We start from the raw sequence: 18,777 nt of genomic DNA, 5'->3' as shown, positions 1-18,777 counted from the left end.
AGACCAACCACCACTGCCCTCATTCTTGCCTCGCATCCCTGCCCCGAGCCACACTGGCACGGGCATCACAGATGCAGTCAGGACAGCTGGGTCCCCGTGGCGCCTCGGACCTTTCTAGCCGTCTGACAGGATCCCCGCTGAGCTGCTTCATGCTCCCGGGCCTCAGTGCCCTCTCTTGTGAAATGGCTAGTTGTTCTTACGCTCCCTGCCTCCCGGGGTTGCTAGGAGAAAAGCAAGTGCTACAAAGAGGGGAGGAGAGAGTATGGAATCCTCACGTGCTGCGCCACCCTGGGCAAGTCACCTGAGCGCTCTGCCTCAGTTTCCCCATCTGTAATGGGGGACAATAGGCCTTGTACCATCTGCCTCAGAGAACGCTTGTGAACTAAGCACTTTGTTGGACTAACCATTATGACTCTGCTCCCTCCAGCCAGGGCAGCATCCTGCTGGGCGTCCCTGACCAGGTTCTTGTGGCGCTCACAGAGACAAACGGAGCCCCTCCCCACTCCCCCCCTCTCCCGGTCCACTCCCACGGGTACCTGGGTGCAGTATCCGTGGGCTCCGATCAGGCAGTTGGCGGGCATGTCAAAGTCTCTGCGCACTCTGAAACACACAAGAAGAGCCGTGACTGGAGGACACGCCCGAGCCACTCAGCTGGGCTAGCTCTACCCCTCTGTCCCTGGGCAGTGCGCAAGAAGACTTTGGCTGCTGGGCAACCTCAGCTAAGTCATTCGAACTCTCTCCCATCCCGTGGCGAGGCTGAACTAGCCTAAGATCTGCCAAGGGGGAAGTATTCTCTCTCAAAGCAGTTTCTGTCCTCGGCTGACATCTCAGGACTCCTCATTACCCTGTCCAACCAGGCCACCCCCTAAGTGCCCAATACTTCACGAGGCAGTCATGACGCATTTTATTTCTAAAAGAGGAGGCCTTTTCCCAGGGGCACCGTGGCAAGAGAGTCCCAGAGAGAAAGTAGGAGGTCGGCTTTCTTAGGGTGCTGCACTTCCCCGACTTGGCCCAACCGGGCATGAGCACCTCCCCACTATAAAGCCATTCTTCATGCTACAGCCTCCTTGAAGATGCTGCTCTTTGGAGAGGGGAAGGGAGATGAAGGCCAAGGTGACAGGTTCCAGGGTAGAAGCCCTGGGAGCCAGAGTTGAAAGAAGGAGACTTCCTAACTAAGCTCTATCCTAAAGAACCCCATCCTGCAGGGCTTCAGACCCTGTACCGGAGGGTATGCTAAATCAGGAAACATGCACCAACCACAGTTCCCCTCTTAGTGCTCTCCAGCTGGGGAATGAACATATCATAAGCCTTGGAAAAAACCACTCTGCTCTGGCAGATATTTCTGGGCAGACCCTGGGGGATTCCGGGAGGGGCCTGGGCAAGAATCAGAGAGCCTGGGGCTCCTCGGAGCTGGTCGGTGCCTTGAGATTCGCCCATGGGAGGCAGTGCAGGACTGGGAGGGGGCAGGCCAAGGGGCCTGAGGGCTGAGATTGCCAAGAGGCCAAAGGAGATTAATGGCAGTCATGTCTGTTGTGTGAACCAGCTTCTTCTAAAGAGGAGACAATAACCTCCAACTCCCTGATAACCATCTCTGGATCCAAAGCACACCAGGAGTGTTAAGAGAACTCCATCTCCATTATCCAGTGGCCTGAAGTTAATCCAATGACTTTAAAGTCTGCGTCAGCTCCGTCAGCTCTGAGCGGTGGGGCAAACAGAAAAGGACAATGGCAGGAAATGGGAATTACATTGTCAGGTGCTAAAGCAATGGGAATCCAGCAGCGGGTCTCCTGTCTCCAAGGAGAGAAACATCTGGCCTTTACATTATACCATCAACGGAAGACAAACAGAGGCAATTGGCGGCTGGCTAGCTTGCACAGACCCAAGCCCACCGCCCAGCCCCCCTCTAGGGGTGCCCCCCCCAGCACACAACGCAAACCACCAGGCTACTAACTGCAAGGAGTCAGTCGGTGATTCACACCTCTGTGGGAGTCCTCCCTTTGGTCTGGGGTGGGGCAGAGGGCCCAGCACTGTCACGTGAGGAGGGCACACGGGGTGGGGCTGCTCTTCCAACCCCCAGGGGCAAAGACAGATCAGCCTGACACCAGGCTCTGAAGGTCTACAGGGTCCATGGCAGCTGGCTTCCTTTCAAAATGCACCGCAGTTCCACGGTGATCAGCCTTCAGTAATAATTCCTTGCATTTTCTCTCTCACTCCAGTTTTTAAAGCACTTAACACATTATCTCCATGAATTTAGTTCTTACAATATTCACGGGAGGCAGGCAGGAAGGGCTGACATTATTCCCCCCATTTTAGAGCTAAGAGACTGCAGCACAGACCAGGGTCACACAGTGGGGGCCCCAGACTTCTCTTCCAGTGTAAGTGTAAACAGCGAAGGAAGAGACCTGGCTCACATCCCCCTCCCCGGCCTGCCTTTGACAACAGCAGATTCACTGCATTCAAGGCCTACTCTGATCCATCTAAAAGCAGAGTCCAGCGGCAGAGCAGAAACAGAGTCACAGAAAGATCAGAGTCAGCGACAGACCTTGTGTGCTCCCCCGGGGTGGCAAGCCTGCCGGCTGGACACAGGGTTTGTGAGCCCCTGGGTCGGTGGTTCAGCTGGACGCCGATGGGCACCACAATGGGGAGAACTGGGCCAGCCAACACACGGGCAGGCTGCCGGCAGCCCGCCTCTGAGGGCCACAGAGCCTCCTCCCATCTGCGCTGGCAGGATCCTGCAGCTCCTGGACCTTGCCTCTCACCAGCACCCCAGCCTGGTTGCCAGACAATACAGACCACAAGCTGACACTAAAGAAAATCCAGGAGCTGGAGGGCCACAGGACTGTCTTCTGTCTATTCGGCATGCTCTGTGCTTTGGGCTCAGTTGTCTCTGACATACTTTTGAGGTGGCAGCATCACCTTTGCTCGACTTTTCCCTTGGCTGGGACTAAAAGGAAACGGAATATTCAGCAAAGACAGAAGAATATGGATGTACCACACCAGGGGCAGAATATGTTTGGCTGGAACGGACCTCTGGGGTCATATAGTCCAGCCCCCTCCATGAAGAGAGATGAGCACAGAGACTGAGAGCATTTACAGGCCTGGACCACAGTCACAGGTGCATGGGAGGCCAAGGATTCTGACCTGGGCCCTCGCATGTCCACAGAACCAAGATGCCTTCAGTTGGTTCCACAGCGAATCCAGGAGGCTTCTTCGAATCAACACGGGGGACTTCTGCTAGGAAGATGCCATTCTCTGGGAGGAGGCCACAAGACAGCTGTGTGTTATAGGTCAAGAGAGAAGCCCAGGTCAAGCCAGGCTAGCGAGAAGAGCTGAGAAGTACCCCCGGCCTGAGATGATGGACTTTTCTCTTCTATGTCCTTCTATTCCTTCATTCAGATGCATTTTTGAATGTCTGCATTTTCTCTCCTTATCTAAACAACCCCCAGAAAATGCCCCACTGTCATAGACAGCAAGCAAGGGTAAGAAGGCGCACTGAAGAGGCCAGATGCCTGAGCTCACTGACCATCATGGTTTAGAAATTAAGAAAATTTCAAAAATGTTTTAAAGAAATTAAGGGAAAGTCAAAGTTTCCCTGGACCTCTCAGGAGCTAAGAAACCTGTCCAACTGATTAAGATGCAGAAGGCCCAGGTCTCTGCCACCTCTTATTGTTGGTGTCGCTGCTATCGGAGTTAATTATATTCTAGGAAACCAGAGAGAGGGTTCATTACCATGAGACATCTCAGCTTTCTCTTCTCTCCTCTAACAGAGGAGAAAACTCACCTTTTAGGGAACAAGACCTGAGTAAAGTGGTGCCTTTTACACGCTAACCCTTCTGGAGGTAAATCCTTCTGAAATCCCCACCTCCTTAAACAGAGCACACTGGAACAGTCTCTCGTCCTGTGCTGTGACACAGGGACCTCAAAGAGCCTTGCAGACAGCTGTGTGGAGGTGTAGCCCACCTCCCCCCCACCTTCAGATGAGCTGACAACTGCCATTGCCCACCACCCCCTCCAGGGGGCTGCTCCGAAACACAGGATGACCAAGCTGGTTAGCATGGTATGGTATGTAAGCAAACGGAAAGAGGTGCCCTTTGGGTCTCTTTCCTGGGTCTCGTCTGGGCTCTCACTAGGTGAGGTTGTCAGATACCTACGTTCTCAGCAGGCACTGCTGCTGGAACAACGTGTGCATCTGGTGTGGACCAACCAAAGAAAGCCATTGTAGGCTAGTTCTGGGATCTTTCTTAGAAACCAGGTGACGAATGCTGGGGTCTGAGGTGGTGCTGATGGGCTAGGCCCAGCATGTCAGGTACATGGGCACGAGGATTTGTGCAGACATAGGAGCCTGAGTGAAGAGCGAGGAATGAGCCTTTTCTTCGGCCTCAAGGCATTTAACATGATTCGACCACCCCCTACTGACCATCCTCCAAAACTTATGAGAACATAAGCAGATAGGACGTGTTTTGTTGGGCCCCAAAGGCAGACTTGGGAGCAGAGACACAGGCTTGATTTAAGTTAGGAAAAAGTTCTAGGCCATGAGAGCCATCCCAGAGTGGAAGGGGCTGCTCGGGGAGGCGGCAGGCTCCCCTCCTTGGAAGGCTCCACACAGAAGCTAGTCACTCTTTGATGCGAGTGCTGATCAAAGCTTTCATGGAGGGGGGCGGTTTGGGTTAGTCATGCTGAGGGAGGACCCTTCTGGCTCTGTGCCAGCGTATGTGGGAGTGTGTGGGGGCCTGAACAAGGGGCCCACAAGTCTAGCCAGCCCCCTCTGTACATGCAGGCAGACCCCTCCACCGCCCAATCAGATCCCTCTCTCTCCCTGCCTGACTCATTTGAAGACACTGCCCCACATGCCCTGCTCAGACTCCCCTAATGCACATCGCAGTCAGCCCTTCTTTCAGTTTCCACCCTCCATTCTCCCTTTCCAAAGCCCCTCATCTCTCCTCCAGTTAGACATCACATGACCTCATCTTCTATCCTGGTTTATCTCCTGTTCATTATCCGCTTTTGAGGCACACAGATCTGTCTCCCCCGTCCAGCACCAAGCTGAGGAGGCCTGGTCCGGGTCTGTTGGACCAACAGCATACACTGCTTAATACAACAATATGCTGGGAAGCTCAAAACTTTGTTTTCTCAGTCATTTCAGAAGGGATCTCCCAAGGGCTTCTAGTCCAAACCCCTCCTTGTAGACTGAGGCCTGAGGGAGGATGAGGGACCTTCTCAAGGCGACCGGTGTACCACACCTCCGAGGAGACCCTTGAGCCCCGAGGCTCTTCCCGCTGACTGCCCTGAGCTGGCCCATTTCAGCCTAGATCATCTTTCTGATGCCAGCCCCATCTCAAGCTACAGCTCAGGTCCGTACCTCCCAGAAGCCCCTCAGGACTACCAAGTGCTAGGGCCCAGCTTTGGACCAGGCCTGTGAGTACTCTCCCCAACCCCAAGGCACCGGAGGTGGCGAGCTGAGGAAGCTTGGGAGCCCGAGATGGCAGCAGGGGTGGACCGCGAAAAGAAGGGGTTCGGATGTGTGGGCGCATGCGGCAAAAACACAAACAAGGGACATCTGAACAAGCCGGGCCAGGGCACATGGCCTCTGGGCCAGCCTGGTTTCCCACTTCTCCTGAGGCTTCACCCTTCTGCTCGATCTATCCCATGCCCCAGGCCAGAAAGGAAATCTGGAAGAAGTGTCAGACTAGAAGCTAAGGAGGCACCTGGGTGCTGTGGATCGCAGGAAAGCAAGTGAGAGCGCTGAGCCTCAGTTTCTTTATCTATAAAATGGGACAATGCCATTGGCCTCCCGAGGCAAAGTCACTATGGGGCCCAGAAGAAATGGCTGGCGTGAATTCCTCCTCTCTTCCAGAAGCCTGAATGCAGTCAGAGTTTTATTATTTTTAAAAGGATGGTGGCTTTGGGCAGTAAGAGCAGGTGAGTTATAAGGGAAGAAGGACCGAGAGGCTCCTGGCGGGATCCAAGAGAGGAGGAAACGGTCTCCAAAGGAGGAAGTGGGCCCTGGGTGGGGCCCATTGTTTGGGGCAGCTCCTGAATGACCCCTCCCCCATCCTCTTCTCTTTAAACACTTTTCCTACTTGGAATAATTCACCAGGGAAGACCCAAAGCTAAAGGTTAAGGTTGGTGTTAATTAAGGGACTTCTGCTCAACTTGTTTTTTAGCCTCAAAGCCCCTTCTCAGCCCCAAGTCTGGCCTCTGAGTCTGGAAGATGCACACTGCACTCTAGGCTGGTCTCTACCCCATGCGGGCTGAGTCACCAACAGGCGAAACTATGACTGGCCAAGCCACACTGACAGAAGAAGGCTCTTCACACCAAAGAAATCCCGGGTCGGAGCCAAAAGCACATTTTTTTAAATAGGAATGGGGAAGCCGTCATTGGGATCCATTCACGCACTCGATACACGATTACACATTTAGAGGAGGAAGCACAAATGTCCTTCTCCTTGCCCAGCTCTGACCCTACGGCCATTCAGGGCATCGCCCAGCCGAGCCCCATGGAGCGGCTGGCCAGCCTGCCCACTCCTCCACAGTGGTGCTCACAGCTGGAAGGGCCCTCGGAGGCCAGCTGGCTCAGCTCTTCATTCATTCACAATAATCCCACATGGAATCTCCCAAGTGTGGCTCTGGAGACAGAGAAGCTGGGCCTGAGTTCTGAGTGGACTGCACACTCCGCTGACTTCAGAAAACTGGGCCTCAGTTTCCTCACTGGTGAAACGAGAGGCTGGACTCAAAGGCCTCTAAGTCTGACCTCAGACCCTAGGGCATCCAGCCAATGCCTCATTAACTAGTTAGTGAGATGGCACCAGAGCTGGGGTCCTTCCAGCCCTGGGCCTACGTTGCCCCTCCCCATGTCTGAGCACTGGAGATAGGATACCTGCACAAATACCACGTATAGGCCGTGAGCAGCCAATTCAACAAACATCCCTTAATGATAAAGCTCCCACGTGCTAGACACTGTCCTGGGAAAGATGGAGACGAACATTCATGAAGGATCTGCTGTGTGCCAGGCACTCTGCATGACTGCACTGGATCCTCACAACCCCCTGGGAGGGAGGGGCTGCGATTATCCCCATCTTACAAATGACAAAATGGAGGACCACAGAGGTTAAATGACTTCCCCAGGGTCGCAAGGCTAGTTAAGTGCACGAAGCCTTCCTGACACCAGCCTGGAGCTCTCACCTCCTATGTCAAGGGATCACAGGACTCCAGATCAGAAGGGACCTCAGGGATCATGTGGTTAGCAGGTCCAGAGAGGAGCCATCTGTCTAAGGCCACCCTGGCAGGCTCCAGATCGATGGCTGATGTCGAGCTAAGACAAGCCAAGGCAAGGCCCCAGCTCCCCCAGAGTCAAGTCTCGAAGGGGACCTCTGTGACAAAACGCTGCGTGATGGGAGAGTGTTAACGAGAGAGGAGGTCACCCCGCGCCCCACAGACACTGCCACACTCGGATCCGCACGTCCTCCACCAGAAAGAACGTCCTGACTCTAAACCAGCTCCTGTGCTCGGCAGTCCATCTTCGGGGTCAAGCTCAAGGAAACGCCAAGAGCATGCGCCAGATACTTACAGATCAGTGGACCTGGACAAGATGGCGGAGAGGGTCAGAAGAATGCATCCAGAGGGGCCAGTCTGAAACTGAGCAGGAGACAGAAGTCACACATGGGGAGTGAATGGGAGCTTTTTCCCCGGCACCAAACATTTGTGCGTGAGATAAGCTGTACGTGACACAATCCCTCCTGATTTTCACCCAGGAATTCTTCTTCCCGGATCACATCTAAACGTGTTCCCCAAAGAGAAATGGCCCTGGCCCTCGGTGCCGAACGAGCAAACATCTGACTCAGGATGTGATACTTACACACATGCCCCATATTCAGAAAAAAAGGGGATGTGAGCCATGGAAGGAACCTCAGAGGTGAGCTCATCTCAGTCAAGCCTCTCAGGCAAGAGTCGAGGAAACCCAGGCCTGAGAGGCTGAGCTCAAAGCACTCAGCAGGAGCAGAGACTGCGTCAGGGCTCTGGTCTCCCAACGCCCAGCCGAGGGCTCTCTCCATAGCATGCCACCGGCTTGGAGTTTGTACATGGGGTCTTGCAAATGCCTAGACTGTACGATAGGAAAATCTTCTCTATTCAGTGGATATTGTACTTTTGTCTAAAAAAAGGAAACATCCTCCAACTGCTGCTCTTAAGGCAGTGTCAAAATCATCCTGGTCACTATTAAAGCTGCCAAGACACGCAGGATGCGGACAGAGTAAGCAATGTTCCGCTTGCCCGAAGGCTCCGGGCGCTGCCAATAATCAGCCCAGTTGGAAACCACTGATTATGCTCAGAACATGCCTGAGACCGCACTAGAAGAAAGAGCCCTTCTTCCATGGGAGGAGTCTTGGGCCAACCCCTGAGAGGCAGATCAAGAAGAGAACTGTTCCCCCAAAGTTCTGCAGGGTTGCCAGGCACCGCCCTGGCCATGGGGGAATGGGAATGAAAACCCTGCACCGAGGCGGTTTATTTAGGCAAAGACTCCAGGCTCGGCATGGAGAATTCATCTGGGGTTGGAGCGCTTGAAAATGAATTTGGTCAGGGCCGTGCTGAGACAGCTGAAATTCTTCCAATAAAAATACAATTCGACTCAAGGAGAAAAATATATTATGCTCTTGGGAGGAAGCCAAATATTCTGCCGGCACTAGAAAAGGGGGCAAGGCTTGGTCAGAAGGGCTGAATCTGTCTGTCAGTCGTCCCCTCCTATTTACAGACACACGCTATCCAACATGGTCCATGGAGCACTGCACTGCTTATCTGACAGATGAGGGACCAGGGCTGCACTTGGTTCATGGTTATCACAGAGCCACAGCTCACACAGTCAGTCCGTACAGAAGCCAGAACCAACATTTCCAGACTCTGAGTCCAGAGCTCCTTCCATGAGATCATGGCGAATTATGGATCTGGACAGTTCCGTCCTATTGCACCCTCATCCCGCTGCCTACTCCCCAGCCTCAACTGTTTCTTCTCCCTGAAGAGCACATTTTCGGCCTCAGTGATCTGACCATGTTCACAGGCCACGCTGAGCTTCTCAAAAGCCCAAGAGAGAGCAGAGCGAAGGCCTCGTGTCCCAAGTTGGTGAGTTCTTCCTGGAACCGCCATCTTGTGCAGGGGCCCAAGCCAGCCTCCCTTTCCTTCCAGGCTCAGTGCCTGACTCCAAAGCCACACCTCTGCTGCTGTCACCTCCAGGAACTGCCCTCGGACCCCAGGCCTCCACCCACCTGTGATGTTCCTGCACCAGGTCTGCCTTGTCCTCCCACTGGGGAGTACCTCCTGGGGCCTCCATCTTGTGGAGAGGTCTAAGCTAGACTTGTTCTCTTCACTGTTCTAGACTTGCAGACTTCAGCTCACCCCCTTCCCCTCTTCAGCTCCCTTTTGGGCCTTGTCTTCTCCATTAGAACGGAAGCTCTTTGTGGGCGGGGACTCTCTTTTTGCTTGTATTTGTATCCCCAGCACTTTGCAGAGGGCCTGGCAAACAGTAAGTGCTTAATGAATGCTTGTTTTCTTCCTTTCTACATTAGGGAGAAGGTGTGATCTGCATGGAGGACACTGAAGACATCCCAGATACTTAAAAGTACTCAAGAGCATGGGCGGTATCTTCATCTCTGCTAACCAACCAGGGCCAGGGCTCCAAAGGGGACAGACAGCGCTGGGTCAGGAGCAGCTAGCTTAACAGATGGGGTCTGCTTTCAGCAGAGGGCCTCACCTCCCGCCTGGGCCACCCGACACGAATGCCCTCTACACCACCCCCAACTCTCTGCTCCCAGATCCATTCCCTCCAGGAGCCGGGTCCTCTACTCCTTCCTTCTCTGTTCTCCGGCCCCTTCTCTGCTGCCCACAAGAGCTCCTGAAAGCACAAACCCATACCTGGTGCCACCTGGTGAAGGGCGGAGCTTCTTCTCCATTACCTAACTCCAAGGAATAGGTTCCTTCTCTTCCCTCTCAACACCATCTCCCTCAGTGATCTCTGCTCCCACGGGCCCAACAACGCAGTTGATTCCCCCAGGTCTAAAGGGCCAGTTCTAGTCTCTCCCGTGGCCTCCACTCATGAACATCCAAAACTGGATGTCCCATGAGCATCCCTGACCCAAGTCAGAAATCCCTGACAGAAACCCCAATTTCTTCCAGTCACCTGAGGTCCACAACCTCGACATTCTCCTCCACTCCAGACTTCCACGGCCACTCGGCAGCCAGGCCTTTCCCCCTCCCCATCTCTAGCACGTACGCCCCACTCACCCCCCCCCGCCCGCCCCCGCTGACCTCACACCTGGGCCATCACCTCTTCCACGGGCCTCTCCCCATTCCCACCCCCCTCTATTGCCTCTGGGATAAACCAAGTCTCCTCGGCTTGCCCTTTAAAGCTCTTCACATGTGGCTGCAGCTGTTGGGCCTTTCCAGGTCTGACACTCATTCCTGCCCATCCTGCTCTCCACATGCCAGGCCAAATGGCCACCTTGCTGCTTTGAACTTTGAATACCATCTCTTACCTCCAAGCTTTTGCATAGGCCATCTCCACTCCCCAGAAAGCACGCCCTCCTCACCTTTCATACCCTAGCACTCCTTCTCATGAGAAGCCTCCGACCCCCCCAGTTACTGTCTTCCTCTTCCTTAACTTACCGTGTGCCAATGAATCAATGAGCATGCCCAGCACCGAGGGCTCTGAGACCAAATGTAAGCGCTCCTGCATTCCTTACATTCTATGAGGGGTGGGGGGAGACAGCATGTACCTGGTGCAGGAATGCACGGCCCAGAGTAAGCATTTAATAAAGGCTTTTTCATTCATTCACAGAAAGAAACAAATGCTAAATCCAAGGTAATTTTTAGAGGAGCTGGGGGCAAGGCCTCATGGAAGAGGTAGTGGCTTGGCTGAGTTCTAAAGGAAGGGAGGGAGTCTAAAAGGCAGAGGGGAGGAGAGGCCTTCTGTGCAGAGGCATGAAGACAGGAGAAGGCCAGCCTGGCTGGAGAGGAGAGAACCAGGCGAGGCAGGTGGCTGGGGCCTTGAGTGCCAAACTAGAGTCTGTATTTGAAGCCTGAGGCAATTCTAAGGCAATGGTGCCAGAGTCAAACGGACAGGGTGGCCAGGATCCTTGCAGGCACACGCTGACAGAGAAGACCACGGAGCCACGTTCTCTGGGCTCTACTGCGCTTTAATTTCTTTAGCGATATAGCTCCCAACTGCGTTTGGCACCTGTCTCTGGCCACGTGGCTGGCAGCGCTGCTGGTGCTGTCTCAGACCACGTGCCCGACACCTCTTCCCCATGAAGAGAGTGATCGTGCCTTGCTCATCTTCTTTTCTCGGGGTGGAAGAGGCCTCCTCAAGCCAAGCTCATCCTCACCCTGCTCCAGCCACATCCCAGGCTTCTCGGATTCCCGGGACTTGGCGCCCTGAGGCAAACGGCCCAGAGAGGAGCCTCTCTACGTCACTATCAACGCTGAGCCTTTGACGCAAGGGACCCTGGTGGGTCCCGGTCCCAGGCCTGAAGCCCCTGGCAGAGCCGGCCTTCCCCAAGTCAAGATCCAAGACCCGAGGAAGCTCCAGCCAGGCTGGAGCATCAGAGCAAGGGATACGTCAGCGTACCTCGGAAATCATTTTTAGGTCAAAGTTCTAATTACAAACAAAATGGAGCCAAAATAAAATATCGTCATACCTGATGAATATTTTGTCGAAGGAAAACGACCAAATCTTCATACTTTGTCACCTTGTGCAGTATCAGCTGAAAGAGAAGAGTGTTTTTATTGTCCACGTCTCCAAATACAGTAAAATGCCACTATGAGAACTTTACAGAAAACCATACCATCTCTAAGACTCCATCCGCTTTGTATTTTCCTACTGGGCTGAACTGCTGCATTCCTGACGCCCTAAAAAGGAGAAGCAGGCACAGGAGTCTTTTGCTTCAGCCAAGGCTAAACCACATATGTAATAAATGAAGACAAATAAAATAACTTGGTTACAAAGAAAAGAATGTAGCAAAGCAGTCCCCCGCCCCGTTTTTAGGACTCACCCATTAGGCTGAATCAGAAAACTTCCGACAACTGGAAAACATCAAAGGAGGAATAACATTTCCATTCCCTAACAGAATCAATCAATCAACATTTATTAAGCACCTACTATGTGCCAGCACTGTGCTAAGGTTGGGGATACAAAAAGAGGCAAAAGACAGTTCCTGCCTTCAAGGAGCTTGCAGTCTCACGGGAGAGACAAGATGCAGACAGACCTGTACAAAGCAGCTCTATCTGGGATAAATAAAAGAGTGAATTAACAGAGAGAGGGCACTGGAATTCCAAAGCACGGGGAAGGCTTCCTGTATGAGAAGGGATTTTCATTGAGACTTGAAGAAAGCCTGGGAGGTCATTAAGGTATCATCAATAATTTTGGTCGAATAATGAAGTCATTCTACATCAGACTACCAAGTGAGAGGAAAGCAGGTAGAAGGAGCCAATGTAGATGCCTTCTGAAGGACTTCAGCCCCCAAAGGCAGCCAAGACCTGGGGCCATAGCTGGAGGGCACAGATGGTTCAAGCGATGATTTTCTGAGAATGAAAGAGGAAGAGAAATTAGAGGAGATGGGACAGAATGGGAGAGGGGTTTGCCCTGGTCAGTAAAAAGGCCACCTCTTCCCAGGAGTCAGATGAAAGAGGGCAAGATGGCAGAGGTCCCTGAGGGTGGGGGTGGGGGTGGGGACAGAGCTCTCCGTGAACGGCCTCAGTTTTTGAGTTGAAATATGAGGCCCGGTTCGAGTGGAGAGGGTGGGGGGAGGTTTGAGGAAAATCAACAGCTTTGAAAGCGCCACTGTGGCCTGTGGGAGAGTGAGTTAATTAAGAAGATGTAAAAGAATTGCCTCATCACAGTGAAAGTCCAGCTGAGGTGGAAGAACAGACATTGGACTGGATTCAATCAGTGGTTTCATGATTTTCTCCAGCAGCACCTAAGCAGGAGTTAACTCAGCAAAGGATGGAGTGAGCCAAGGCTGAGGATGGACAGGCAAGGTCAGTGATATGAGATGGGCGCGAGGGATGCAGGAGAGGGCAGCAGTGTAGGGCTGAAGTGACTCACTAAGGGGTCAAGACGGGGAAGGGAGGACATGTACTGATGGCCTGGGAGAGAAGGCCACAGAACAGGTCAGGGCTGCAAGGCCAAGGAAGGGGCGCAAAGACAAGCGTGTGATCCAGTAAGGCAATCTCGGAGTTCAACAACACAGAGCTGGGCATCGGTGGGTGGTGACCGCCTGAAGCGGGCTGGGAGGAGGTCCGGCACACAGACATGGCAGATGCAGTTACTCTGGGCACCCGATGGGATTTCAGGAAAAGAGCTGGCTAGGACAGAGGGGCACAAGCCTCTCAAATGTTCCAAGCTATCTTCCCAAGGCCAATATTCTCTTGGCGTTTCTACTGGGTGCAAGCTAAGGAGGAAGAGAGTTGATCAGGCTTCATTTCAGAAATTAGGCAGCCCTTTCAATGACCCCCAGCTTGACTATAAATCACAGAGGGCCTCCACCTCCAGGGAATCCCCCATAGGTGACAGAGACACATATGGCAGGCCTGACTAGGCCACAGCATGTGACATACAGTGAACTCCCTGTAAGATGATTCACCACTGAGACATCACCCAAGAGAGGCTGACCCAGAAAAGGAAGGGGAGCTCAGGGGGCTCAGCTCTACAGCTGCCTAGAACTCCAGAGGCCCCACTCCACCCCTCATCTTGTGGAGGCTGAGCCACTTGTCCAGGGAACACACCTTCTAAGTGTTTCAGACAGACCTGAACACAGCTCTTCCCTACTCCAAGCCTCTCAAAGGCCATGTGTTGTACTGGTACCGCTAGGAGAAGGACCTCAGAATGCAGGGGAAGCCCTCAAGAAGATTTACTTTGGGGCAGAGAGAAGGAAAGAGGAAAAGAAGGAGTAAGCATTTCCACAGCACCTACTGTGTGCCAGGCCCTGTGCTTAGCACTTTGTAAATATGATCTCATATGATCTGCACAGTAATCCTGTGAGGGAGGTGCTATTAGTATCCCCATTTTACAATTGAGGAAACTGAGGCAGGCAGCAGTAAAGTGACTCGCCCGGGGTCATTTAGCTAGTGTCTGAGGCCTACATGAACTTAGTAGGTCTCCATGACGCCTGGCCCAGAGCTCTGTGCACTGTGGCGCCCCCTACCTGAGAAAAGTTTCACAGGATGAAAAGGCATGGATGGGTTTGCAATCAGTATCATAGAAGAAAGTACCCAAATTGATAAGATTATGGACATCTTGAAATACTGAAGAATTTAAAAAATTAATTGACTAAATTTTGCCTCAAAAAAAAAAGAAAAAATATTGTTTAATGATGGGATGAGAAAATACTTCTTGATATGTTGTCTACAGAAACCTACCTAATACCCAGAGAATACGCTGAAGATGGTGGGGTGGACTGGCTATCCTTCTGCTATCTCCAAATACTCCAGAGATAGTGATAATGTCTGGTAGAGTTGGGTTCAAATGAGAATTGATTATAAGAAACAGACAAGGAAATTATACTATAGATACCCTATTGTACCACTGACAATGAGAGAATGTAAACATTAAATAACTCCACATCTAATTACCTAAGAAATCAAATGAGTAATAGAAGAATTGACTGTGATGAGAACGATAGATTTCAATACCCCACCAATAGAACATGATATATCAAACAAAATAATAAGAGAATTATCAAACTCAAATAATGCTAAAAAGTCTAATGTGAAGACATGAGGATGTATGTATATATGAATGTAAAAAATAGGGAATGTACAAGAAAAACGAACCATACTCCAGAACAAAAAAAAGTACTACATTCAGAAAGGCAAACATTTTATATGCCACATTTACAGAAAATGAAGCTGAGAAAATAGTCATCAACAATAAACATGGGATCAAAAGCTATGGGCCTATCTGCAGACTAACATGACTTTTTAAATAATGTCTGCCTCAAAAAAGAAATTATACAACTGCCTTCTAGCCATTTCAAACTCAGCACGTCCACAACATATCTTTCCCCTGAACCCTCACACTCAGATCCCCAACCACCTCCCCTGTCACTACAGAGGGCAACCCCATCCTCCCAGGCCTTCAGGTTCCCAACCAAGGAGGCATCCTGGGCTCTTCGTTCTCCCAATATGGCACCAAAGCCTGTCAATTTCACCTCCAATATGCTCCCGCCTCTCCTCTAACACAGCTACTACCCTCATACAGGGCCTCATCACCTCACTCTGAACCATGGCCATAGCTGCTGGGGGTCTGCCTGCCTCAAGGCTTTCTCCCTTCTAGTTCACCCCCCATTCAGCCACTAAATGATTTCACTAAAGTGCTGGTCTGATGGTGCTACCCCCCTACTCAATAAGCTTCAGTGGCTGGCTCCCTATTGCCTAAAGGGTCAAATACAAATGTGCTGTCATTCACAGCCCTTTAACCTGGCCCCCTCCTACCTTTCCTACCTTATTCCCCTCCACAAACGCTTCCGTCCAGTGACACTGACCAAGACCCTCTATCTCTCGGCTCTGGGCATTCTTTCCGGGTACTTCCCTAGGCCTGGAATGCTCCCCCTCCTCAGCTAAAACAACTGACCTCCAGGCTTCCTTTAAGTACCAACTAAAATCTCACCTCTCAAAGGAAGCCTTCCCTAAGCTAATTATTTCTTATTTATCCTGCATAGACCTTGCTTTGTATATATTTGCTTGCATGTTGTCTCTCTCCCATTAGATTGTAAGTTCCTTTAGGGCAAGGACTGTCTTCTGCCTCTTTCTGTATCCCCAGCACTTAGCACAGTGCCTGGCACAATGTAGGTACTTAATAAATGTTTAATGAAATGAAACAATAAAAGATTACATTAAAGATAATAACAACATCACTACATAGATCAAAATTTATCAGATGTAGCCAAAGATTCATGGAGAGAAGTTAGATTTCTGAATGGTTCTATAAATGTAAAAAAAGGCAAATTAGTTGAGTCTAAAGTTAAAGAAAATTAGGAAGTTACAAGGACGTCAAGCAAAAAAAGCATTTTTAAAAACTGACCAGATAAATGGAAAAGAACCATTTTAACAACAAAGTTGATAAGCAATTTCACTAAAGTTTTATTTCATTTCATTTAAAAAACAGAAAAAAAGGAAACCTAACTGATACTAATATGGCTAAGTTAGTGGTTGGTAGAAATCCACCTCATCACAGAACATCAAAGCAACTAGAAATTGGCTAAAGGGGGGGGGAACTAAAACAGAGAAAGGGAAAGAAATCCCCCCAAGGGGAAAAATATAGACCAAAGGGGAAATGAGACAGGAATCCTCATGGGGAAAAACAGCAGAGAGGAAATGACCAATGAAAAGCTCATAATACTGTAGCAGTTGGAGAATGCCAGGAGCAAACTCCAGAAAAGAATGATTGTTTAAAATACAACTATAGCTCTAATAAGAGTAAGAGCTTAAAAAATATTCACTGATTTACGTACAAAGAGAGTGCAGTGGTCGCGAAAACTCTGCAAGTAGTTGGGAGGTGAAATAAAAGAAATGAAGGAAGAAATAAGGAATGAAATAAGAGTTGAAAATAAACTCAAGCAGAGAGCTTAAGGCTTAAAATAAATGCTAGAAGACATTCTAGAACTCCATTTCAGCCAGAGGTCAAAAGGTGGTTAATATAATCTAAGAGCTTCAGGAATCCTGGGTTTGATTCTCCTTGAAACATGCTTGCCAAGCTCCAGAGGTTCCAAGTCAAATTAAATACTGACATCATGCAGAAGACACCTATCTGAACATGGAACAAGGAATCCCAGTCAGAATCATACTGGATGTCAATGAAAAACGAATGGAAAAGCTAGAATATGATATATCAAAAAGACTGAATTGAAAAGTAAAGGAAAAGAATCTTCACTTATCAGCTGATTAATTTAGCCTTCCTTCAAAGTTAGGCATAACCCCATGGGGCAGTTTGGGCTGGTGGTGGGAGGGACTTTTATGGAACTGGTGACTTCTAAGCACTCTTCTTGAGAAAACCAGAGCTTAGGAGTCTGTAAAACGCAAACACAGAAAAGAGACAGAAGAAAGGTAATCAAGTGTACCTAACTCAAAAATTACAGGATGAATCAGTGCTTATATTCTGAAAGGGGCACAAGAAGACGTGGATTATTTCTTGTTTTGTTGTCCTTGTATCCCAGAATCTAGCAAAAGGCCTTGAACATCACGTGTTATTGTTTCTATGACTTGTTGGTTTGGTTTTTTTTTTTTTTGTAACTAGGCATGATTTTTAAAATGGCATGAATCTTTTCATCCTATCGTCCTTGCTGATTGTTATTTTAATTGTACTACTATCTACAAATGAAGTATTTAAATGCTTTTCCTTTTAAATTTAAAACTTTTTTGTTTTTATTTTTATCATTTTGCTTAAATATTCTATATGTATCTGGTCTGATATCCTACCAGGGGAGACATAATGTGCATATATGTTGTTGTTCATCCTTCATTCTGAAGTGGACCGATGACATCATGGGTTGACTCTTGACTTGCACATGAAGCAGATTTAAGGGGGGCAGAGCTGCCTGAAGTCATCAACCTCACTCACTTTTCCTGAGTCATCTGGCAAGACAAGAGTCAGGACGACTGGTGATGGTCCAGGACGCAGTGGATGATGCTGGTATCTTTGATGTCTGATCAGGCTCTCAGCGCTCCATGGCACCTGCTTCAGCCACTTTGGTGGCTGTTTGTGCAGCAGCCACACTCCGCTAAACTGCCACGTGTGCAAATACAGGCATCTATAGAACAAATGGGGGGGAGTTCCTTGGAGTGGGGTGTGGCACTTGCTGAAAGGGGAGGAGGAATCAGGAGAGGCAATACCTGAACTGAGTCTTGAAGGAAACTAGGGACTTTAAAAGGGGAATGAAAGCAGGGAAGGAGAGCTTCTAACCATGGAAGATGGCCAGTGCAAAGGCCTGGAGACTGGAGATGGAGTGTGTCATATGAACAATAGTAAAACCATCCCGAGTGGGCAGAATATGGGGAGGGGAGTGATGTGTAATAAAGCTAGAAAGATAAGCTGGGGACAGATTTGAAGGGCTTTAAATGTCAAATATATTTGGTCCTAGTGGTAATAGGGAGCCACTGAAAGTTTACTATGTTAGAGAGAGAGAACTTTGGCAATTTTGGGGAGAGTGGAGTGGACCGGAGTGAGGCTTGAAACAGGAAGATCATTTAAGCCTCCATTGAACAGCAAAAAGAGAAAAAAATTAAACGCATAAAGATAGGCCTAATAATATAATTCAAGAGCCAATAGTAGAAATGGAAATCCCATTCCAAATAACTAAAAACTGCTTAATACATGCAGGGAATTAATCTACCAAAGAACACAAAAGACTTGCATAACTCCAAATATAAAATGCTCCTTAAAAAGAAATAAAGAATACCTTCACTAGCTAGAGGAATATTCGGTGCTCATGGTTGGGCTATGCCAATATAATAAAATGAAAATACTACCAAAGCTAATTTATAATTTTATTGCAATCAAAGTATCAAAGGCATACTTGAGAGAATCTGATAAAATAATAACAAAATTCATTTGGGAAAAAAAAGCCTAGAATATCAAGGGAAAAATTGAAAAGAGTAGGGACAGATTTAAAAGTATTTTATAAAGCAGCAGCCATCATAACCATAGAAAGAAAGAAAGAAAGAAAGAAAGAAAGGAAGGAAGGAAGGAAGGAAGAAAGAAAGAAAGAAAGAAAGAAAGAAAGAAAGAAAGAAAGAAAG

The 18,777-nt window shown here is 49.6% G+C and overlaps 1 protein-coding gene across 4 annotated transcripts in view; it reads right to left on the bottom strand.

Annotated features, from left to right (window-relative positions):
- Positions 1–18,777, bottom strand: part of MINDY4 (MINDY lysine 48 deubiquitinase 4) — a 133,917-nt gene that overhangs the window by 24,672 nt on the left and 90,468 nt on the right. For all 4 annotated transcript variants that reach the window (XM_027835857.1, XM_027835859.1, XM_027835860.1 and 1 more), the window contains 4 exons: positions 11,829–11,892; positions 11,682–11,747; positions 7,568–7,635; positions 537–600 (listed from right to left, as the gene is read on the bottom strand). In XM_027835857.1, the coding sequence (XP_027691658.1) occupies positions 537–600; positions 7,568–7,635; positions 11,682–11,747; positions 11,829–11,892 (262 nt within the window). The remainder of the gene's footprint in view (positions 1–536; positions 601–7,567; positions 7,636–11,681; positions 11,748–11,828; positions 11,893–18,777) is intronic.

Source organism: Vombatus ursinus, unplaced genomic scaffold (assembly GCF_900497805.2).
Source record: "Vombatus ursinus unplaced genomic scaffold, bare-nosed wombat genome assembly UNPS02014817.1, whole genome shotgun sequence".
NCBI classification, from domain to species: Eukaryota; Metazoa; Chordata; class Mammalia; order Diprotodontia; family Vombatidae; genus Vombatus; species Vombatus ursinus.
This window is presented reverse-complemented; position numbering and strand designations above follow the sequence as displayed.